A 24,639-nucleotide genomic window follows, 5' to 3' on the forward strand; every position below is an offset into this window, starting at 1 on the left:
CCTCAGCATGGCTGCTGCTGGTCTGAACTCAGGGGGATCTGTAGCAGCAATGCCTTTTTCAAATGACTTAACTTCAAGGATTGCTTTCTTTCTGGTATCAGTAAAATAAAGCCACAGCTAGAGGTGGAAATGTATCAACTACTTTGGAGAAATAGAGTAATAATTACAATTATGTAGCAAATCTCTGTTTAAAGAAAGATTTATTTTCAGAAGTGTCAGTTCTTTGATTTTTTCTTTGTATCTTATCCCATTGAATTCCTGTTGGCTCCACTGAACAGTAAATGTACAAAAAGATCTCACAGTGGGATGGTGATTTCTGGCAATTTCATGTATTGTATTTCCATGTTTTATTGTATAATGCAAGCCTTATTCTGCCATGCAGAAATTGGCATTACAAATAGGATGGAGATTTTAATTTCACGTAACTTCAATAATTTTGCTTTTTGTGCAATATGGCAGTGCTTGGTACATTCAGGATTGGAAGCTGTACCTCTAAAATTGTTTCTTCATGCAGTAGTTACTGAAGGACATCCATGGCCAGGTGTATTCAAGTTGGGTTTCATTGTGACCTTTGCAAAGATATCAGTTAGTGTAAAAACTAATCATTGTAATCTAACTATTTTTTAGTCATGATAATGACTCAGCAATTGAATGTTTGTTTAGCTCCCATTTCAGCCTCTTATTTCAATCTTCACTTAGAGGTGTGCAATTTGGTGTCTTCTAAACAAAAAAATGATACGATAATTTGGTTAAGACTGGTTGACCAAGGTGGTGAAAAATATTAGACTACACCAGAATAACCTGAGTTTAGTTCTGCATTTATGGCTTGTCTTTGAATAGCACTGTTGTTAGCTGTATTTAGGAAGGGATGCATGGTGTGCTCTCGCAGAGGCTGAATACAGCTCTCATTGAAGTCCAAAGCTATATTTCCTTTTGTTTTAATGGAGTTGGATTGGGCTGTGCTTTTTCCCCAATGCTAACGATAGGTTAGTTAAATGATAACTAGTGTTCAGAACATTGGAAGCAGTGCATTTTATATTGATTGCAGCAGCACCAAACCCACAACATAAACGTGTTTTATCTGTCCCTAAATCATGGCAGGTAACCATGGCAATCATACCATTTTCAACAGCCCATGGAAAATGTTTGAAACATCTTAAGTGAGCTGTCCCATTAATAATGAAGAATATCAATGTTTTGCCATCTGCTACATACTAACAGTGTATTGAAAGACCAGCAGTTGTGTGAAACAATTTAAACTGCAAGCTGGAATGAACTTGGCTTGTAATAAAAAAAAAAAAATTAAAAAACAAAAAAAACCCTGCAAAACAGAGTAATAGCAAATATGATATGTCAGGCTCTGCTTTTTAGTTTTATAGATTAACATCATCTTCTAATATTTGATGAGTCTATAAGATTTCCATTGTATATTCTCATTCTTAGAAATTTGTAATTTGATATTCGTAGTTTGCTAATGTATAGTTCTTGCCAGGGTAGAAGCTTGGAAAATTCTCAGTCAAAAATAATTTCATAAAATATTTTGGGAGCTATTAATTTCAGATTGAACAATAAGAGCAGTGTAGTTTCCCAGATGTGTTTTGATACTTTTGCAATCTGAAGCCTTTTTGCTTGTTAACTGAAATTTTATGGACTGTTAATCAAAATATGTGCTCTTGAACTGAGGGCTAGGAAGTCATTTTAAGAGTGGTTTGTGGAGAACATATAGGTAGTTCTATTTTTCAGAAAATATGCAGAAAAATTGAAGGTGCATGCTGGTATGTTAGGTCTCATTTAACAATTTGTTAATTTAATTTAATTAGTTTACTCTGTAAGTTTACTCTACATAAATGGGTGGTACATGTGGCCAAGATGCCCTATGGATGTATATCAGAATCTGTCCATATTTTTTATATAGTTGAGTCCCTGTATTACATATCATTCTGTCTTTTAACACGGTCAGAAAGATTCATAATCAAATAGGAAGGGCAATGGCTTATGGTTACAGGCAATGCATCCCTGCAAGTGCTGGTTCCTTTCCTACATGCTGAATGCTTTCATGGATTGTTACTCAAGTGGCACTGAATATGTGAGGTTTTCTCTTCAGCTGGATCAGAGCTGCTTCTCAGGTAGAGTATAAGACAGTTTCAGCATCTTGACTAAGAGCAGCGGTAGCTGTCCGTAAATAATTTCTTGCACAGAGGTTATGTGGGTGCAAAGTGTTTATCTCTGAACTTGATATCTTAAATCTTAAAAGCAGAGCTCCTGTCTGCTTTGAGCACGCTTTTGCGCCTTCTCGTGCTGTGGGCTCAAGGATTGGGGCTTATCATGAATAGAGTAGGAGACATTTTATGCAAGGAATAGTTAAATTTCTTTGCAAAGAAATTAACAAATTAAGTCTGGAGGGCACATTCAGTCTCTCACGGAATTGAGTTATAAGAACTGAAAGGGCCAGCTAGCCTTGCCTCGTGGTTTTTCAGTTGGTAAGACTGGAGCCTGTTGTTCAGGTATCTTCACGGGGAGACTTACTTGAAGCCTAGCTCAGGAAAGTACTTCAAAATGAGTGCTCACAGAGTGGTTATGGAAGGATCTAGTATGTTCTGTGTTGAAATGGAGAAAAGCTTATTATAGAATCGTCTGTTTTTTTCTGTAATAATTTCAAATGATGTATAATTTGTGTTCTATAAACAGATACAGTTCTTGAAAGTATAGGAACCAAATTTGTATAAAGCTGTTTTTAGTGCCATTTTTGGTATGTGCTTCTGGGAAAAAAAATCAGTGCAATTATTCAAAAATTTATTTTTATAGCATTTTTTTGGTTTTCTGTTAGTGCTGTCTATTAAAAATAAGCAATACGTGTGGTAAAGACAGGTAAAATTCATAAAGCATTCCTGCAACTAAAAAGACTTCTTAAGGTACTGATGAGGCAAAGAAAAGATCTTCCTTTCATAACCTAAGTGTTTCAATGACTAGGTTGGCAATTCAAGAAATACATTCTTTTTCCCTGTCATAAGGACGAGACCTGCTATTTATTCACCCTACCCTTTCCATTTCTTCTTCCTCTTTTCTTCTTTCCATTTCTTCTTTCTCTTTTCTCGTTTCTCTTACCTGAACTTCAGAAAATACTTCTGATCCTTGTAATAGTACCATCCATATTTCTGAGGGCAGGTCTCTCCTTTTTAGCCGTGTTAGTAAGATCTCTCTTCAGTGAGCAAATGTGTACCTTCATTTAGTACTGGTACTTTCTCTTCCAATACATGCGTTTATTTTCCAAAAAAAATAAATTATTTAACCTTTAATGCTGTGAAAATGTGTAAGAATGTCCTTTAAGAGTTGTAGATAACTGGGTCCAATGAAAAAAGGGTAGCAGTTACCTTTTTATAATTTGAGGCTGAAAAAGCTGGCCAGGCTTTGAACCAATTGTGTTTTTCTGCTATCAATTACTTTATTTACTACTCTGTGACAAGAACTCTTTATCACTGCTGCTACTTGGCAGTAACAATGGCAAAATAATTCCTCTGAGTAGCCAACCTGCTGTTGTGCCACACGTGTGATGACAAAGTACAGACCTACAGCTGCGTTGTTTTGACCCTGGATTACATTGCTTCTGGTAAGCATAGTGGGCAACAGAACACATACAGAATTTTGTGGTAGAGATTGCTCTGTGCTGGTTTTGGAGATCAATTTTGTATCAGGCTAAAGGAGCATTTTTAAACTCTTTTCGGGCTGAGTTTCACTCCTGAGACTTTCTTTATTTCACTTGAATAAATGGCAGAAAAATAGCTATATTATAAGCCCTAATAGGATTAGCTGTAAACAGCAAAAATGCATTCCCCATTCATGTTCTGGCAGTTTAATTAGAAAACTGCTTTGTGCAGTTATTATCTGTAGTTAATGAGATTCTTTACATTAGCCATAAGTGATATAAAATACCTATATTCAGCATTTTGCTCCTGTGTTTATAACCAAGTGGTCCTGCTTGTGAAAGAGAATGTGTTGGTTTAAATACATGTGCAGCACACACGGGGGACTAAAAGAGCAGCTTCTGCACAAGAGCAAATTTTAACATAATTGCAATGATTTCACTGCAAATACTGTTGCTGAGGATTTGTGACCAAAAAACCTTAAGAACTGAAGAACTGCTAATGATTGCGGTACTATAAAACGGAGATTTTCTTGAGGGCTTGTAAACAACATTGAGTGAACTGATAAAAGGAGAACCAAGATAGTGCTGTGGGGGATGAAGCTGGTTCTTCGGAAGGACTCAAGGCTTGAGGCTGTGTCTGTGCTGGGAGCAGGCTCGCAGAGCAAAGCGATGCTCCTTTCACGTCCATTATATGCAGTCAAGAGCAGGGGAAAGGGATCGCTCCAAACCTGAAACGGTCTCCCAGGCCAAACATCACTAGTCAAATATCACTGGTATTCCTGTACTTAAAGCTTTCAGAACCCAAGTTGTTCTACAAAGGTTTTCTTCTTTGGGATCTCCTGTGCGTGACACCCTGTGACGTGCCATGCTGTCCTGTCTTCTCCTTCATGCAGCTGGCAGTAGCAAATCAGTGTCCCTACCAACGTGACAATGTGATGCTTGAAACCCTTGGAGTGAAAAGATATGGAGGGCAAGGCTGCTTCTTGAGCTAGTCAAAGGAATCAATAGGAATGCAAATCTTAGTGAAAAGGGGGAAAAAAAAATCTGTAACAACTACCTATTAAAATACCGCATTAGGGTTGTTTTTATTTATTATTAGCATTTTATTTTATTCTAATATGTGTCACCACATATTACAATTTTTGCTTTAACGTTTCCCAACAGCTTGTATAGACTTCTGTTCCGCACTCTTGTCCAGACTTCATCAGTGCGGCGGGGCGCAAGCAAGCTGTTGCTCTGTTCCTTTGAGCAGTAACTGTACTCGGCTGGGAAGTGACAGTGGAGCGGATTGCGTGAAGTGTCAACAGTGCTGATTTTTCTTTTAAGTATTGGTTTCCAAGAGTTCTCAGGCTTCTTCAGCTCTTCATTTTTCAGTAAATCAATTAATACCAGAAGCATTTGCTATGGGATTTGTGTGTGGGGTGTGCATGTGTGTGTAGTAAACTGGTGCTGAAAAACATTGTGACTGTTAGAAACGAAATAGCAAACTGTATAACTCATAGTTGTGGGTTTTTGTTTTGTTTTTTACTTCTGTACTGATCTTGATTCTTCCATGCATTAATGTAACATCAGAATGTCAAACAGGATTGGACGTCAATGTGAGTTCACATCTAGAAAATAGAAGGAACAAAAGGTATTTTGGAGTTTTGTGAGCTTAACTAAAGAAGACGAGCACTGACTAGCTTTTTGAAACCTGTAAGGATGAATGTCTTCAGCAGTTACACCTTACAGTAATTACAATTACATGTTGTTAAATATTCATATGCAAATAAAAGACAAGCAGAAAAGACTTCCTTACATTATCAAAACTGGGGTTATTTTTTAATATACAGGATTCGTATAGTATTTCTGTGATACCTTTATGTACATTGTATTTTATAACCGTAACTTGGGAAAAGGATGCTAAGTTGATGGTGTGTGTTTGTTCAGAGATTTTAGTCTGGGGAAACAGGATCTATGGAGTATAAGCACAGCAACAGGTGTCCTCCTGTGTCAGTTTCTGTTAATTTAGTGTTTTACCCAAATGATTAAGAAAACAGTTGATGTAATGAATTCAGTTGATAATTTGTCCCTGATTTTAAAGGAATTAAAAATCTGTTGTGTTGTTTTAACCCTACACTCAGATAATGACAATGGTGAAAATGTCAACCACTGGTGAAAGGATTGTCTAAGCTAAGGCACGGCTAAACTGAGTAGATTGCTGCGCTAATGGAAATTTTTTAAAATTCCAAAATGTTAACATATATATGGTTATCAGACAGAAAATACAAGTTGAAGCTTAAAATAAGTTTAAGCGTTTGTAGAATGTGTCTTGGTTGCCAATATTTGCTAACATACTTTAGTTAACATTGTAATTTTTGTAATTCTATGAATTTAAAGTACTACACTGAGAAATGTCATTCAGATTCATTCTCTTCTTTCTTTAAAAATATTGCTGTTCTTGCTAACTTCTAATGAGAGATAAGAAGAAAATGTCAGTAAGGGTTCTAGAAACTCTACAGTGATCATCCTGAATTCTAAGGAGCTTCCCTGCTTTGATGATGAGTTTGTTTAACATAAGGAAGGAATAATCTTCTGATCTGCATGGCTTGAACCTTTTTAATACACAAAAATTCTTTAATAGCATATCAAACGCATTTATGCTGTTTTGTTGGTGAGTTGTTGCTTTTTTTGCAAGAAACAAAAAATTATTTCAATAGTATTTCTTACACAAATAACACAGGTTGGACAGACACATTTTATAGAAAATAGTCTTCCTTTGAGAGCTGTAACTGTCTAATAATAATTTTGGCTTTGTTCCTAAAGAACATACTCTGACATTTAAACCGGGTGATCAGAGTGCCTGCATTTCTGAGATACAGCTTACTGGTTTCCGCACAAACCAGGCAGCACCTGATTTTGTTGGAAACCTTTATAGTCCTCTGTGAGAGTGATATATGGCTAGACGTTATATTGTAATTCACTGTAATTATGAATCCTCGCAGGAAGTTAAGTTAGATGTAAATTCCAGGATATGTGGAGCTGTGCTAGCTATTAGGCTTTTAATCTGTAAGTCCCTCAACAGAATGTGGAGTATATAGAATTACTTTATTTATCAGGGCCAATATCTTATAAAATACTGAGATCTAAAATACTATAGGAACATCAATAAAACATTTTTATGGGAATTGTGATATAGTCCTTAAAAACAATCTACTGTATGAAAACTCCTTAAGACAATAATGATTTATTAATAATAAAAAATCTAGAGAAATATGAATCCATTTTGGGGTTTGTGTGCCCAGTCTCTGGAAAGTATGAATTACGAAGAAATTGTGGGAACGATAAATTGGTATTTCCTTCTGCAAAGACGAGTAGTTCTGGATGTTGAAAGAGATTGCATAAACGGCCACTGCCTCTGTTGCACTGTTATACACTGCCTTGCTGATTGTAGTACCTTCTGGAGATCTACTACTACAAAAAGAATTTTAGTCCGTAGAAGAGACCTTCTGCTGAGGAGAGAAGTCAGCATCAGTGGGTGTTTTTGTGATAAGGAGTTTTTACTAGGTTGTGTGATTTTCTTTTATCAAGTGCAGAGTCAAGGTGTTGGTTTTTTGATTTGTTTTTACATATTGCTAACATATTTCTATAGGCATACTATATATAGATCATCAGAAGATCAAATTTGATACTTATTAGGACTGTTTAGTGACATTATGGAATTGGAAAACAAAAACAAAACATTCTTTGCACTGTTTATATTTTTTCCTTTTTATTTTTAGGATGCAAAATTTGTAGAAGAGCGACGCAAACAGCTACAAAATTACCTAAGGAATGTAATGAACAAAATTATTCAAACTGTGCCAGAATTCACAGCCAATCCCAAAAAAGAGACTCTTATTCAGCTGATGCCCTTTTTTGTGTAAGTATCTGTCAAGTAGTCAAGCAAATATTAAGCCTGTTTCATCACGATTTAAAATATACTGCCAGTATCTCCCAAATCTTAAAAACAGTGCTTTTCTAATAGAAGGCACCTGTTCAGATTATAAGTGCTTCTGAGTGTTTTTGTTATATTTAAAGGAATATATGACATATATACTAATTTTTGTTTATTTAGATGGTGGTTTTAAACAAAAATCACTGTGTAAAGCTTTCAAGAGTGTCTGATTCTCTTTTATTTTGGCTTTTTAAGTTTTGTTTTGCTTTTGTTTGTGTGGGTTTTGTGTTTTTGTGTTCAGTTTTATTTTGGGGATTGAGGGTGGATCACTGTTAGTGTACTTACCAAATTAAAAAGTCAAGCTGTTGAACTCTTTCTAGCTGAACTTTGCAATCTGCTGATGTATGTTCTGACTTCATTGATGTTAGCACTGAATACATCCAGAAATAGTTTAACACAGTAATCTGTTAAGAATCTTAAAGCAAACCATTTGATATAGAATCATATCAGGATATCATCTGTTAAAATATTTTCATTTGCTATAAACATAGTTCCTTATTTGTAAATGATATTTAGAGCTGTTTAACAAGTAATATTAATGCAAAATTGTTTTTGCAAATGGCATTAACGTATTCCTCTCACTAATAGTTTTTTTTAGAATACTGTACGGTAAATCTGTACAAGTTTTATATCTATTGAACACCTACCTATTCATACATAGTAAGCCATATTAAATTTGCCGTTCACAAGCCTCTACACAGGCACTATGCAAGAATGGATGGATCAGTTTGCAGAATCAAGACCCATTTAAAATCAGTATGTTTCAGTAGAAGCATACTTAGCTGTACTACTTCATGGCCTTATGCAGGGTTTTAGATTTTCAAGTTTAAACTTAACTTCAGGACAGCTGTGTTTATTTGAAGTGTAATAGGTAAATGGAAGAATGCTAAGATTTTGTGGCACTCGTTTTTTCATTTTTTCCTGGATTTGAAAAAGTCAAAATCAACTTGAGGAGACACCTTGAGGTTGTTGTCATAAATGCCAAAACAGTGTTTGTAGAGGCAAATATCTCAAGAGACTTAGTTTTTCCTGTTCTTAAGAATCTATTTTGTAGAATCTTACTAAGGGCTGTAAAGACTGAAATGATTTTGAGTACTTCCAGTTGAGAGGCCAATAAATGGCATTTTGTTAAGTCACTTTAAAGTTGTGCTTCATGCTGTATTTTTTTTTTGAACAAGAGGGGGGCCAATACAAAATACATTTGTGGCTGAAGTTCCAACTCAAATAATTTTTGCTCTTCCTCTCCAATTATATTTAATTTTAAGATGGTTAACTATAGCTGTGTGAAGTAGTGAACTGATAATTCCTTGCCAACTTCATTTCATAATTCGTTGTTTTAGATGTAGAGCAGGAAAAATTCTGAATTGTATCTACATAGAGGTTTAACAATTGTTACTTAAGTTCCCATCATTTCTTTTGTTCATTATAATTAATAACCTTGAGTTCCACACAGACAAGCAGTAATGCACAATAACATCTGTAAGTCAGGGCTAGTTAGCTTTTCCTCCTCAACCAGTGAGGAGGAAAAACTTGTGAACGAAGTTAAATTTTGAGCCATGTGGGGTATAAGATATTGTAGTAAATGATGATTTGTTTCCAAGGGTACATTGAGTTGCTGTAGTAGTTATCTTTATCTTAGCATTACAAGGGTTCATAAAGACAGCAACAAAACAAATATTAAAATAAGAGAAAACTGGACAATAATTTAAAACAGAAGCTATTAGATTAGGAAATAAAATGGCTACTCTAGTTAGAAATATTAATATGAAGCTTTTGCCTTAACTGATGAAAAACATGTTCATAGTAGCAGTTCATTACTTGAACTGTGATGGATTATTTACATGCTTTTACCAAAATTGTAGTGGTTTATGTGAGATTATAATTCTGTGAGTTCATAAACTGAGACAATATAGTAATGATGTAAAAGCAATGATACTACTTTTCAGTTTCTTTTAATCATCTTACCATTGTTAGAGAATTACTTTATTGCAGTATCTTTTTATTTTGCTTTGAAAAGTGATACTTCAACAACAGTGGTTTTTCCCTTCCTGCTTTTAACATAAGAGGCTGAGAGACTCTGAATAAAATTTCCCTTTATTTCTCAGTCCTAAACAATGAACTTGCTTTCTGAGAGTTGATCTTCGCCATTTTACAAGTGTGTAAATAGAATTTAGATCTCATATTTTTGTGTATTAAACAAGGCAGTTATTTTAAAGAAAGAAATTTGTTCAAGGAAGTTTGTCAATGCCTTTTGTCAACACTTTGTAAACACCAATGTGATGCATTGCATTGATGCTAAGTATCTTCAGATAATATTATACCACAAGTTGCAAGAGGACTACTTCTTAGTTCTTCTTCAAACTTTTTTTTTTTGCATTTGACAATTTCATAATTCTCAACACATTGAAGCAATAGATTATAACAAATTAAAGAAAATTCTTTCATATTCAGATATGGCAAAATGCCTGTTCGTATAGGTTGGACTAGGTGATTTTGGAGGTCTCTTCCAACCTAAATGATTATGTGATTCTGTATACACTTCTGTGAATTATTTTGCTGGAGCTTTTTCTCAAGTCATAGGTCTGTCAGCATTCTCTCTTAACTAGACTGTATAGTTTCCCTTGGAAATGTTAGTGGGATTTGGGAAAGGAACTTTAGCCATTGAGGAAAATAACTATATCTACAGCAGAAAAAGTGATTGTTTTTTTTTTTCCCCAGTACATATTTCTATTGAGATATCAGACTCTGTGCAGCTACAACAGAATTATTTAAATAATACATAGATCTTTCAGACAATGATGGAGCGTATTTTAGAAAGTATCACAGTATCATCATAGCTAGGCTATCATTTGAATTCTCAATGTCCTTTATTTTCTGAGTATCATGACCTGGCACAACTGGTAAGTAAGAAAAAGCATTTCCATTCCACTTCATGTTGCCAGCTTCTCCAGTATTGTCTTTCCTTGCTGGATTTTGAGCTTCATCAACAGGAGACCTTAAACATGCTGGACATTGTCAAGTGTTTGTTTAATTATTCAGTTGTAACATTTTTACCTGCAATTCTTCTATTAGTTTTAGTAATATTTTAATGTAAAACGTAAATACAAATGATAATTCTGATCTACTGAATTTATGCTTTATAACTATATGGTTCCTAAAGGGTTACATCTTTTTTAATGAAAGAGTTAGCATTGCTATTATTCTTTGAACTCTGCTATAGAGAGTGGTATTATTCTTTGAACTCTGCTATAGCGTTACCTCAGTCTGGGAGAAAAAAGTTAGTCTTAATATGCATAAAAAACCCTTGTGGCATTAGATCTGTCTATTAGGAAGTAAAGAAATATATAAAATAATAAAAAAAAGTGGTCTTAAAGAGATTCTTCTCATTGTGAAATCAAATGACCACACTTCAGTGAAAATGAAAAATCTGATAAAAGTTCTGTCTGATTCTATTGACAGAAATTACAAGCCTAGTTTTAATTAATCACTTTAAGTCTCATCTCCTTCCTAGAATACAATGATGGTGAACACAAAACAAAATTAATATCTTTAAAACTGAAACCACTGATTATTAAGTACTGGATGAAATACGCAAAATGGTTTTTTGTTGTGAGTTGTTCCTCTGGGGTTTTTCCCCAGCTTGAGTGCAGTAATTTCATACAATTGGGCACAGGTCTGATGAGGCAAAACATTTTAATTGATCTGTATGAAATAGCTTGCTACTGTTACAAAGAAATAATTTTATTTTGAAGCTCAGATACAGTTAACAGTTTGCAGTAAAATGATTTAAATCAGCTTGCTAGCAGTTCTCTTCATTGTATGAAATGCTAGTGGTTAATCAAAGAAATGTAATTGGTTTTGATTCCTTATCTGTGAACTGTCATTAATGTACTCTTTCTGATATCAGTCTTATTTGTAATCTTGGTTTGTATATTTTTTTCACTTTTAATGGTGCATTAGCTCAGTCACAGGTTTGGTCAAATAATTTCCTTTATAGTCCACTTTTATGTCTCAATGTAAATAAGAGATTCTGTCTCTGCTAATTTGTCTGTTTACATGCTGAATGACACATTCTTTTTAATAATAAAATTGACATTGTAACTTAAATTTTTGAGTCCCTGCAGAGCAAAACCTAAATCAAGAATTGGCACTGCTGAATTAGGTTGCCGCATCTGCTAGCTGATGAAGCCCTGTCTGTTGATACTTAAATTTAACTTTATTTGTGCTCATGTTTGGTATGTTACAGATAAATAAAACTTGTTATAACAAGTACACTTGTGTTTTAATCACATTTTTATCAGTCTCTCTGAAAATATCACACACGTTAGATCTTTGTAAATGCATATATTATATAAGAATATATATATATCTTTGGAATCAAGTGTCACAATTCCTTACACATGTAATTAAGTCTTTAAGGTAAAATTATTAAGCATAAAAAATTGTAATAGGCTATATGATTTCAAGTATGTAAAAAGCTGTAAGAAGTTTTAAAAACAAACTCAGCAGAACGTTGTAGTGTTTCATTTTTCTTTTTGAGTGGCTTCTGTATCAAATGTCCTTATTTTTCATAAGGTGAAGGTTTTCCTCCTGTTATCCTCATAATAAGCACAAATTGAAATAGAAGAAATGTAAGAAAAAGCTTTTACAGTAAAAAGAAAAAAAAAAAAGTGCTGTAAGAGGTTGCCCAGAGAAGTCGTCGACACTCCAGCCTTGGAGATATTCAAGACCTGATAGAACACAGTGCTGGGCAAGCTGCTCTAGGTGACACTACTTATGCAGGGGCATGGGCTAGGAGACCTCCAGAAGTACTTAAATCGTCTGTAAGTCTGTGATTCCCAAAATCTCAGCCTGCTATTTTAACTTGATTTGTGTTTTATATAAACACTGCACAAAGAAGAGTTAGCTAAATAAACAGCTGGCCAAACAGATGTTACATATGAACAAAGAAAAATCTAAAGGGCATGAAACTACTAAAACACATACTAGGCCTTTTAGCTGTGCAATGCTATTCAAATAAGAATAGTGCCACTTGGTTGACTCTTTTGCTTTTGCAATGCATATGTTTGTATTAAAACATATGCACGAAAGGTGTAGATAACAATTTTGTGAGTATTTTCATAGATCAGCTGTGCCAAGTATTTACGTTTTATCTAATTTTCTAGGCTACAGCTACATGTTAAGAGTTTCTAGATGGCTATATTTCTTTGTTCTTCTGAGCTACAGTGTTGGACACTTGTTCTGTCCTGGTAGTTGCTCAAACATATGCTTTAAAGAAAAGAGAACTAACTCAGTAAATTATCAGAAAACAAAGACTAGAGTGGGTCCTTACAAACTGTTGACTGTGTGATGTTTGAACACCAGAGCAGTCATCAGTTCTCAATGATTATTAGAAGATTATAATGTTCAAAAAATATGTTGTCTTCATTTCATTGGATGACATTATGTATTTAATAGCAAAATCTGTGTTCCTTGCTTGTTTTGTGTTGGTTGTCTTTAAATCACCTGTCTTTCAAGCTAAGTTGTCGAAAATTCACAATTTCTACTCTTCCTTATCATTTTGTAAATGCTTCCTCCTTTTTGGAAGGTAAAGTTCTGAAAAGAACGGTAGAGTGATCCTGGGTACGAATTGTCAGGTGAACTTCGTACCAAACAGTCTGCCACTTAGAGCAAAGAAGTTGCCCTGTAAATGTTCCTATATAATTTATTTAGCACTGGACAGTGTGGGAAGTCAAGTATCGGGTTTTGGTCTTGCAGGCTGCGAAGTTCAAATAATGTGGAAGAATAATGTTTTCTTTGTGGTTTGAGGAATTTGTCTTATTGGGTTTCTTATCTTTATTTCACTTAGAACTGTCAGAGTGTCATCGCCATTGAGAGCATTTAAATTGGTATACTGAAGGTATGAGAGAGAAAAAGTTACCTGCTATACAATACCGCTGCTAGTGTTAAAATGTTGCTTTCAAGCATAAAAGGTTCCTACAGATAATGAATCTGAGTTGAAATTGAAAATTCCCATTTTCAAAGTTACTTTCAAAATATTTTGTCTGTCAGTTATATTTCATTCAGTACCTTTGTCTCTCAAGAGAGGTTAGTTTATTATACAGCAGATATGGGCACTGTTTAAGTGTTTTAAGTTTAAGGAACTTAAGGAACTTAATTTGCCTTAAGTTTAAGAGAATTTAGGTATGTTTTCCGTTTGCAGGACTTTAAATCTCAATCTCAAGTAAGGTGAAAAATATCTTTTGCAATCTTATCTGGTTATGCCATGTTCCAATGTTCTCTCCCTTGCTTTATGATTTATAGGAAATCAGTTTTATAGCTACTGAGAGGTTTCTGAAGTATTACAATTATTTTCTCCCTTTATGACTTTCTTAGCTGGACTGATAATAATATATTTATAGCAGCAGTAAAGCTCTTAATTAACTAGTCTTTCTGGATGAAAAGCTACAAAAGATGATCCTATGAGAAAGCAAAATAATTGTAAGCTGTGTTTCTGTATCATGTAAGTAAAATAGTAGAAATGGTAGTTAATACAGAGTCTATGCATTTAATGATAGGAATCCCTTCTCTTAAGTGAATTCCGGACTGTCTATATGTAACCTAACTAAACGAAAGCCTACACACATGTGTACAAATACATCAACCTAGCAGTGAAGTTTTCGTTTTATGATTTTATTTTGCAGAAAAAGTTAGCTTGGATTTCAGGTATTGATATAACTATGGGAGTGATGAGTAGTCACTGAGGTGACGTAGTTAGGATACATGGCATTGCTGCATCAGTTGTGTGTGGGGGGATAACAGGGTATTACTTCAATTGCATAAGTGATTTGGGAAATACTAGTAGCATGATTCTATTTTGGAATTTTGTTTTGCTCATTCTGTAGCACATGTTCAGTCTGCAGTTGCAGCCAGAAAGTTCTTGGGGCATTTGGTAATGAGACAGCAAAATGTCCTGTCCGTGGAATTCACGCTATATGCAGCCCCAGTGTTCTGCTGGTGGTGCAGGTGTTTATCTGTTAAACAGTAACATTCAAAAGCAAATAATTAAACCTTGAAACACTGCAAAACAATATCAGTGTGAAGTAAGGAAGTTTAAAATGCAATTCTGAATAGATTAATTTCTCAAAAAAAAAAAAAGAAGAGTTGGTAATGGCATGACACTTATTAAAGCTATTGTACATATATGTGGCTTCTAATAGAGTAAATGACAGTATTCACGTAATAGGTTCTAAACTGCTGTGGCCAGTGGCCAAATTTTTACCCGACTACATCCTTTGAAGTCCAGCCTGTGTTACCAGCTTGGCACTGAATGAGTTCAGTATCTCTTTAGCAAATCTCAGGTATGTTCTGTAACAGTAAGCGAGCACTCTGATAAAGAGGAATATAATTTACATGAACAAACTGGGAATAGCATTTGCTTAAATATGTGACTTTAATTAGTAAAGCACCTCATAATAACTGAAACGTGGTAATGAAGCTAATTTATTGCCATGTTAATTGATTGATCTAGTCATCAAACTATGTAGAGACATTACACAATATTTATCTTTCAATAGAACTGTTGCCAAGCAGTGATGATTGTTGAAATAAAAATATCCTAGATATCTAAAATTTTATTACCATGCTGAGATAATGCAGGAAGTTCTACTGCAAAAAGGTACTATTCTTTTGTGGATGTTTCAGTGACAATTGACAATTAAAATACTTGGAGTCGATTGTTTTTAGAAAGCTATAGTTGTCTAACTGTGTTCTTGCTTTCTGCATTCCTTACTTTGTAACTGATGTTTGTCTTTTAATCCCTAAAAACTTGTGAGGCTTGACATCAGGAAAAAAAATAAAAAGTATCAAAACTCTGCTTCTGATCTAAGGGAAACATGAAGTAGGGCAAAAATTGTTTGGTCCAAGTATATCAAAATTTGTACTTTCATCTCTTTTCCTTCTGTAAGAGTTAAGATTAGAAAATAGTATTATGATATTATATATTCTTTTATTTTTTTGTTTTGGCGCATATCAACATTGACGACATGCATTACATGGCATTCTACAAATGCATTAAAATTTCCTTTCCCTTCTCAAAGTAGTTAAGAGGGTTTGATAATGTTAGAGGAAAAAGAGGAAGGACAAAATATATTGGGAGGAGTAGAAACAGTGATAAAGAGGGTGCACATATAAGCAGGGAGAGAGAAACAAAGAGTGCTTGAAGTTGAAAGAAGAGAGGCTGCACAAAGTAAGGAAGCGCTGAGAAAACCTGGTACTTGAGGGTTCCTAGAAGCATTTGGGTTTATAAAGATAGCTATTTTTAATGCAAACAAATGAAGATGTTACAGATGTAATCCTTGATTTTTACAAATGATGACTTGAAAAACACGTACAGTTTTTTCACAGCAGTTTAAAAAAGAAAAAAAAAGTTTTGTGGCACCCTCTGGGTGCTTAGAGGAAGTGGAAAATTCTATCTGGGGTTTGACATCATGTGAAACAAAACTTGGATCCTGGCTCCAATGTATAGGACACTCAAAACTTGAATAGTCATTGAAAAAGTGTGTCAAGGCTTTGTCAGATAGCATTTTTTGCAATTCTGCTATGCTTTTCCACATGACAAACAATTGTTCTGCATCCTCCTAGTTGATTCAGACCTAAGATTTGCAAAATTACTTCTTAATTCCTTTTTATTAACTGTAGTTAGTCTTGAATTTTCTAATTATTAAAGCTAACATCTGTAGTTTGAGCTAGAAAAAGTCAATTACCTGTGGAAGTTGATTTCCCCTGCAAACTATAATATAGTTTTATTCTACTGTGTGAAAAAAGTGCAAGGGATTTAAGGAAGCTATGGTTAAGTTCAGGTCCATTATTGACGAAATCTTAGGTTACTTTAGAGACTTTTGTCAGCACACTTATGTCAGTTAGGAGTGTGTGCTTAGAAAATCCTTCGAACAGCTATGGAAGGTGCCACCTGTGCTGGGAAGAAGAATGCACCTGTACGAGCAGGAAATTTTGCTTGCTTTTGTTTTCTCTCTCTCGTGATCCTAAGGAGCAGTTTGCAGTAAGGGGATGCTGTTAAAAATATTTACAGAAAAGCTCCTTACTCTTATTTGCCATCAGAGCAATTGAAAATCCTAATTTGCATTCATGCCCCCTGCATTCCCCTTGCCAACCCCCTGTCGCCTGGGTTATTTTAGCTGTTTCAAGTTTCACAGAACTGACGTCTTCCCCATCAATCTTTTTTTCAATGTATGATTTTCTTTTGATAACCAGAGTTAACATGCGCGTGTTTCAGCCAAAGAGATTGCAGTCTACGCTGCCCTAATTTTGGGACAATTATCATAGCAATACCATTAGCAGCGTTCATGGTCTTCAAACAGTTGTTGTAGGTGGAGATGCATTCCAAGAACCTATTAGCTCTGAAAATACCTGCTGAGTTCAACTTGGTTCTGCAGTTTCTAGTTTTACAGAAGTTAGCAGTCAAATAACTACTCAGGAGAGCTTAAATGTCATTTTTTAATTGGGAAGAATAATATGCTTATTTACTGATGATTTGTGGAAGGTGCCTAGAATTATCAATGTGATCTATTTTGAATACAAATGCTATAATCATATACATTTCAGATCAAAATTTAGTCCAAGTGAAAGTTTAGAATATGTTTTCATATTCTAAAAATTGTTTTGATAGTTCATCTTTTTCTCAACTGTTAAATGAAAAAGGACTAGAAACTCTCCTCAGCTTTTTGTTCTTTATTCCTGTCAGCAGCATTTCTAGAGGCTGTATTTCTTCATCCAGCAGTTGGTCCTATTAAGAGAAATTAGCCAGCAGTTCCAAATGTAAATAGATTTTATTCAGATGAAAAAATCTGCTCCGATGCATATCTCTCTTGGTCTCATTTTCTTGACTTTCCTGCTTTCACTTGCACTTCCTCTCTATTTCACTTTTAAGGCAATCCTCAGCAGAAGCCTATCAGTATTCAGAGTACAATTGAAATAATTTTCTCCCCTGGATTATGGGTAATGTTGAAAGTATTACAGAAACACATCCTTCTAAACTCACCCTACTGAAATATCTCAGTGTTATCTTGTTCCAGGACTAAGACAACTCAAAAAATGTTTAGCTTGATGTAATGCACAATAAAACTGCTATGTCATCCTGCAGCTCCATAACACTGAGAGGTTTCATGTATTGTATTTATTGTCTTCATTATTGAGTCTTGCCATAAAGGAAAAAAAAATCAACTTGACTTTCAAATACCGTGACTTATACTGGTTAACATCTCCATAAGGACAGTGAGACTTGCTCTTGCAAAGTTCATTCCTATGAATTGTTTGACAGGCCTCAAAAATAGGTGTTAATGAGTGTATTTCCATCAAGTAGATTTTGGTCTTTTTTTTTGGTGTGTCTTCAGAGTGACCTCTACAGTGCAGTGCCTCTGCAAGGAATAACGACTTGTGTGCTGGACTAGAAGTGAATGCTCTTCAGTCAGCACTAGAAGCATTTGACGGCTTCTGATCTTTTATAGTTGCCTCTGAATAAAGTAGGAAATCTTTTTTAATGCTGCCTGAGAAAACAGACAATGTTAAAACAGGCAATGCTGACATTTTTTTGGGAAAATGTTGAAACGTATGAGGGAGAGGTTGTAGTATGGTGTTTCCTTCACATGTGTAGAAACGTACAAGAAATGCTCTCCATTTCATCGTTTAAAAATGTGTGGAGCAAGAATTTCAAGCAAGTAGACTGACAGTAGCAGCCATAAAGGACTCGTGTATTGCTGTTCAGACCTAACAAGTATAGATCTGTTTCCTTTATAAACACTCAACGCTCAGAACTGTGTTCTGAAATAAATGCAGATTATGTTGAACAAAGGCATGTTCAATGGTACAGCAAATTTAAGGGCTCTACAAAGAGCTTTTAAATGTGCTGTACGTTTTCTGATGGGTCTATTTCCATTCCCTTTTGCAGATAATAAAAAAGGCTCTAGGAGAAATTCAAAATGCCAAATTGCCTACCATGAAAATATAAAATCATCAATTCACTTAGTATTTCTTAATTTAACACCGCTATAACATGCAAATACAGTTTAATGTCTCTTCTGTCACTCTTGATTACTCTTGGCTCCTAGTTTGTACAAGATAATTATTTTACAGACCCTTTTTCCTTAGAGTAGGAAACTCAGGTCAAGATGGGAAGTTGCTCAGTTTAACTAAGGAGCCGTGTGGATCAAGATGCTTTTGAATGTTTTTTTGATTTGGCCCCAGGAGTTGTGCCATCACTTCCCATCCTTTTTCCTCCTGGTTATAACAACAGGACTTCTAGCGAAAGATCATTCTGAGAGAAGAGCCATCGTTGTCAAGAACATTTGTTTCTTCCTTCTCTTCTCGCTCTTTCACTGCCTGCAAATAACCTCAGTCAGTCTTTGGTAATAGGGAGGTTTCCTGATCTATGCAGTTTCTCTCCGTAAGTTTTAACTTGTAGCAATGCAAGAAGAGGTTGAGATTTTTCTCCAAGAACATGCAACCAGTTCAAGTTGTCATCACAGCAGTGAGCCGGTTTCCTTGGTGACAAGTCCAATGCATGTCCCCGTTAAAAAGTGAATGCTTCATATATTCAGGCATTTGTGTTGCAGCAGGTGTTTCTGAAATTGGTAGCAAAGAATGGGCTCTATAACCAGTTAAGAAAGTTGCAATTTTGAGGCTGGGCGGGAAAGAGAGAATGCATTTATTCTCATTTTCACTCTGCAGTCAAGATAAAATTAAACCAGAAAAGAGACCTTCAAAAATACTCATCTCTGCCATCCCTGTTTTTCTATCTTAAAATTCTCAGTTCTTAGTTTAAATTCACATTTCTGTCAATAAGGAAGTAATTGTAAGGCCGAGTACTCAGAAGTACAGGTTAACTTACAGCAATAAAATCAAATCTTTAATATGTTTCACAGGGAAAACAAAATAGCTCAGATTGTAAATCATCTTCAGTAAAAAAAAAAAATAGTTCGAAGACCTATCAATACATTTGAGCACCAGTTCTTGATATCCAACCTTGAGTAATCACAGCTAGGAAAAATGTTGTGGAATAGGAAAGGAATTGTTTGTGTCTCACTTCTGCAAGTGACTGTGACTCATAAGTGTCCATCACCTTCACTGTGTTTGACAATTATTGCTTCTGCGGCATGTATATTTTTTTGGGAAAGCAGTTTTTCTGCTTCCTCTGGCTGGAAAGTTTAGTCCTTTCTTGAAGGTCAGGGTTTGTTTTTATTTTTCCTCAGTTCCAGTGGCAGCAGTGACAAAAGAGCTATTCTCCTTTGAGGTCCATTAAAACAAACAAACAAAAACAAACAAACAAAAACAAAACAACAAAAAAAAACACAACAATGCAATTAGTTGTTCATTTTCTCTGCTGAGATTTTTACAGCAAACATTAGCCCAATAAATGAGAAAAATGCAACGTAAGACTGTAAACTGTAAAATGTAAGATAAAACTGTCATTAATTCCCAAATACATCTTAAATAGGTATGAAATCAATTTGTAGAGCAAGACAGGTATTTAAAATACAAGCAGAGATCACTTCTTTTGGTAGAAAGAGGTAACTAATAAGTTTTTAGACGTACAACCATTACACTGAGGAAAATATGTAAAGTCCTTTGCTGAGATCTATAGTTTTGGTTCTAAATGTGAATCAAACCATATTCTATAGCCCAGCAACAAAAATGAATCATTTGTATGAAAATGCTTATGTATTCCCCAAACTGGCAAGTATCTGCTAAGGCTTTGGTTAGTTAAGTTAATAGCTATTTCTAATTATAAACACAAAACCCAACTCCCATACCTCATTCATAAACAATAGATCCAATCTTCTTTAAAGGTCTTTGTCAAGTTCCAATCCTAGCTATAAAAAGCAGAATACTAGAAATACTGTCATAATTGTCTACAGTATGTCAATGTATTGGCCTCGTTCTTGATAGCATGAAAGTATTTTATTATGCAGTAAGGTATTAAATATTTTTTTTTCCAGCAATGTCAGCAGCCATCTAGAAATCTTTTCTTTATAAAGTGGCATGATATTCCAAAGTGAATAAAAGAATAATGTTCTTCTTGTCAGGCTATAGTCATATAACTTTCCCTGCCGTTCAAGTATAGAATTAATGTATCTTTCTTGTAAGCATTGTGTTTTTGTACCAATATGCTCAATTTTTAATGTCTGTTAGTACTTGTTAATAAAATTAATTAATGACATATAGGAACAGAATTTAACACAAGAAGGTATCATAATATGTTAGGGTACACAGCAGTGTCTAGGCTGTAGTTTAATTTAACAACAGTGTATAAAAGCAGAGATTGCAAGTCCATTGTAAGAGTAGGTAGTTGTTCACAGGAGCAGTTCTGTTAATTGCAGGGATTTTTCCAGCAAGAACTTTCAGGAGGGGTTTTCAGCCTGACAAAGTATACCAGAAATGTCTTAAACTGTCAGCTTTCACAAAATATATTTTGAATGGTGGAATAAAAGTGTATCAAACAGCAGGGTTTCTTCCCAAAACTCTGAATGAGGTCACTGTGGTTGAAAACCTGAGAGAGTCAACAGGGAGCTGAGGTCTATATTTCAATAAAGAAAACGTGAAATGAGGGCAGTAATAGGTGAATTGATTTGAAGGAGATAAGTCGATACGTAGGTTGTTAAATGCAGGAGCGAATTGGTTTAGATGGGGAGCTGTTGGACTGACTGACTTCTGGGCAACAGAGGTTTAGCTCAGCTAAGTAGTATCGACTGAGCATAAGAGTTTGATGAGAGGAGAATTAGGCATAATTAGAAGCAAACAGTAGATGGGGAAGTGTTGGGCAATAAAGTGTGTTGTGGCTGTTGATGTGAATTAATATAAAAAAACAACTGGAGAAGGTGGGGATTAAAAGAGTGAATTAGCAAAGTGAAAGTAACAGAGTCATGGGACTGTGTGACGCAGGTTGGAGTGAATGAAGGGAATATATGTTAAAATGCAGTGGGAAAGGAAGATGGTGGAAAAGAATGAAACATGGAGACAATCTCTCCTATGGGATTTGTTTTCCTTTACTGGAGTTTGCGCGCACACAGAAAAGAAGCCATTTCATTTAAGTCATTGTGATTTGTTTCCATTTATTGGAAATGGCAGTGGTAGCTGAAATAACAGAGAAAAGGTTCACCGTAGGCACAGAATTTTTACTTCTCCATTATGTAGAAGGTATTTTATCTTTCCTTTGAAAATAAGCCTTGGTATGGGGAAAAAAAGATATATTGTCTATTCTGTTGTTTTGAAAGATTGTTGTTGAGTATAAAGATTCAACTCTGCCTCAGATCTTGGTATGCAAAGGTCTGGTGTAATAAATATTCTGCATTCAGTTGTTACCCCTTGTGTAGAGCAAATTAAATAATTATCAGGAAATGATTCCTCCTCTTCAGAAGTCTCACCTGCTCGGTGGTCATTCAGTGTGCCTATTCTCTGGCTGCTAATACAAAACTTTCTTTCTTCCTTTAATCCTCAGCCGTCTAAGCTCCAATTTTCTCCTTCTAATACCCTGAAAATATTTTCGAGAAGTGCCTTTTCTCTTCACCTAGCAAATAATTTTATTCCTTTTAAGTAAGGAGTGACAGGTGTGGTATTTTTATAAGGTTGCTGCTTTTTTTTTTTTCCAGAACATTGGCTTATTACAGCCAGACCAAACGATATTCACTGATAGTGGCTAACATGGCTTAAGTCACATTTAAGTTTTATATCTATAGTTTGAACTTTTTCAATCATGTTAAACATACTCTGAATGTGCAAGCAGGGCTGAGTGTTAATGAAGATATAGCATCACCAAAACCATGTGACTAAAGCTAAGCTGATGAAGTGAATTTTATTCAGACAATTTGAAGTTCTTTTTAATATCTGTCTACCTCCAATGAATAAGATACCTTTGTATTCAAGTAAGAATTAAGATTTCTAAAACGTTACATTGCCATGCATATTTTAGGCTTCTCAGCAATCTTTCAGCATAAATCAGGACGTCTAGATGTAAAATTATTTTTTTTTTTTTAGTTCTAGAAACTTAAAATATGCACAGGTAAATGTTTTGAATTGGAGTTGGATATTTATGCCTTCGTCTAAAGCAGCATAAGATGATTCAAACTATTTAAAAATGTTCTGCGTTAGTCTAATATTGCCTAGTCTTCTGTCATTTCTAACTACATTGTCTGCATACTTTTGAATCAGTTTTTGCTCATGTAAGCATTCAATAGATTGTCTATTTATATCTTGATTTTCTTCCCCCATGCAACATCATACATACACTACTCATCCCATAATCTTAGAATCCGCATCCGTATTTCATCAGCGAGAAATTATTTTCTTGCACAGATCTAAAACTGTTTACTGGTATCAATATACTGTGGGTAAAAATAGAAACATAAATGTTCATGTGTGGGGCACAGACGCATCCTCACTAAATTAAATCTAGATGTTAATTTTATTATGATTTAAAGTACAAATGTTTGTAGTATCTGTGTCAGGCTATTGTGCTTATTGTCTAGGCTTAAGGTGTGAACTGTATGGAACTGTGTACAGGAAACTGGAGCACTTACCTAGGTAAGCTAATCAGTAACTCTTTCAGATGCAGTATTATGCTTGATTCTGACTGTATTTGTACCTCTGATTCATGCTGGCATTCTGCTAGTCTTTTAGCTGTGTGCACCACTGAATCTATGCACGTTGTGTCGCTCAGCCAAGCTTGCCCAGAGCTTCAAAGTCTGCCTGTCAACTCAATTTACCAGTCTCTCTTTGTTAAATTAAGTATCATTGAGAGCTTGAGATAGGTGTATTCTCAGCTCAGCAGGCTCTGCAGTGAGGTAATACGCTATTTGTATTGTGTTTGTCTCCAGGTGGAAAGCCATAGTGTTATACTCAAACCTTGCATAAAATAAATGCGTTTTATTTTTCATACAGAATGATAATTGAGAGCTGTGAAGTATAACCATGAAAATAGTATTAAAAAAAAAGGTACTTAAGACTGCTTTCCGTTAACTTTCTAGATTAATTACTGATTACTAATAGTTGTCAAATATGACATTTTAACTTTTTACATTTGAAAGAGGTTGAAGCCTCTACAGGATTGATAAAAACCTTTCTTGTAAGCCCATAGATCATATGTCTAGTTGAATAGCCAAGAAATCTTACAGCACAAATAATAATAATCAGTTCCATCTTTTTTTTTTGGTGTGTTCACTAACACATATACGTGATTTGTAAAGGGGGTTAAGTCTAATACTCTTGGCCCAAACTCATACATCCTTTGTTTGCGATTGTGTAGTTATTTCTTCATACAATGTAAATCAGTTTCTGGCATGATTACTTGAGTAGGAGTCTTAAAATACATATATATATATATGTGTGTGTGTGTGTGTGTATGTATGTATATATATTCTGTATATATATATATATATATATAAATGCTCCAAATATTTGTAATACAAAATAAAATCCTTTCATTATATGAATTTTCCTAAATTCTCTAGTAAACAAGATGAGATGTGTGCCTGTGGTAGCTTGACGCTGCATTTCCTGGCTGTCTTCTCTGTCCGTAACAGTTTGCCCTACTGTTCTACTGGAGCTGACTTTTCCAGAAGAGGGGAGCACAGAGGAATTTGCAACTCAAATAATCAATAGCTGAGAATACGCCAAAACTTTGAGAGTCAAGGAAGTGCAGATACATAGATGTTTTTGCTGTCCCTGCTGTATGATGGTGTGGGAGTTACTATGTTTTAAACTACCACAGCTGTATCTTTCTTTCCCTTTTCAATCAATCCTAAATATTATTAATGTTTTAAAATGGGCACAGAATTTCCGATATAAAAGGTCCACAAACATACAGAATATTCTGTTACATCCTAGTACATATTTTTACATAGCATCCAAGTCATCAAAGAGCAGCAAGCTGGCAAAAAAAATAATCAAATGGAATATTTTTACTTGATATAAAGATAATTTTTTCTCTGTATATATTTTTAAAATTTCTCAGCAGCCTAGAATACGCTGA

General features: G+C 34.8%; 1 protein-coding gene across 5 annotated transcripts in view; it reads left to right on the plus strand.

Moving 5' to 3' along the window:
* The window catches only part of SNX29 (sorting nexin 29), a 140,854-nt gene that overhangs the window by 95,965 nt on the left and 20,250 nt on the right, over positions 1–24,639 (plus strand). For 4 of the 5 annotated variants that reach the window (XR_014572872.1, XR_014572873.1, XM_083800741.1 and 1 more), the window contains exon 20: positions 7,405–7,544. Coding sequence is in view for 3 of the 5 variants with exons in the window: in XM_083800741.1 (XP_083656867.1) it covers positions 7,405–7,544 (140 nt within the window). In the remaining 2 variants the exon portion in view is untranslated. Of the gene's footprint in view, positions 1–7,404; positions 7,545–23,137; positions 23,166–24,639 lie in introns of those variants that run through there. The other variant, XM_083800742.1, reaches the window with a different exon arrangement.

This window comes from Anser anser (genome assembly GCF_964211835.1).
Source record: "Anser anser genome assembly, chromosome: 15".
NCBI classification, from domain to species: Eukaryota; Metazoa; Chordata; class Aves; order Anseriformes; family Anatidae; genus Anser; species Anser anser.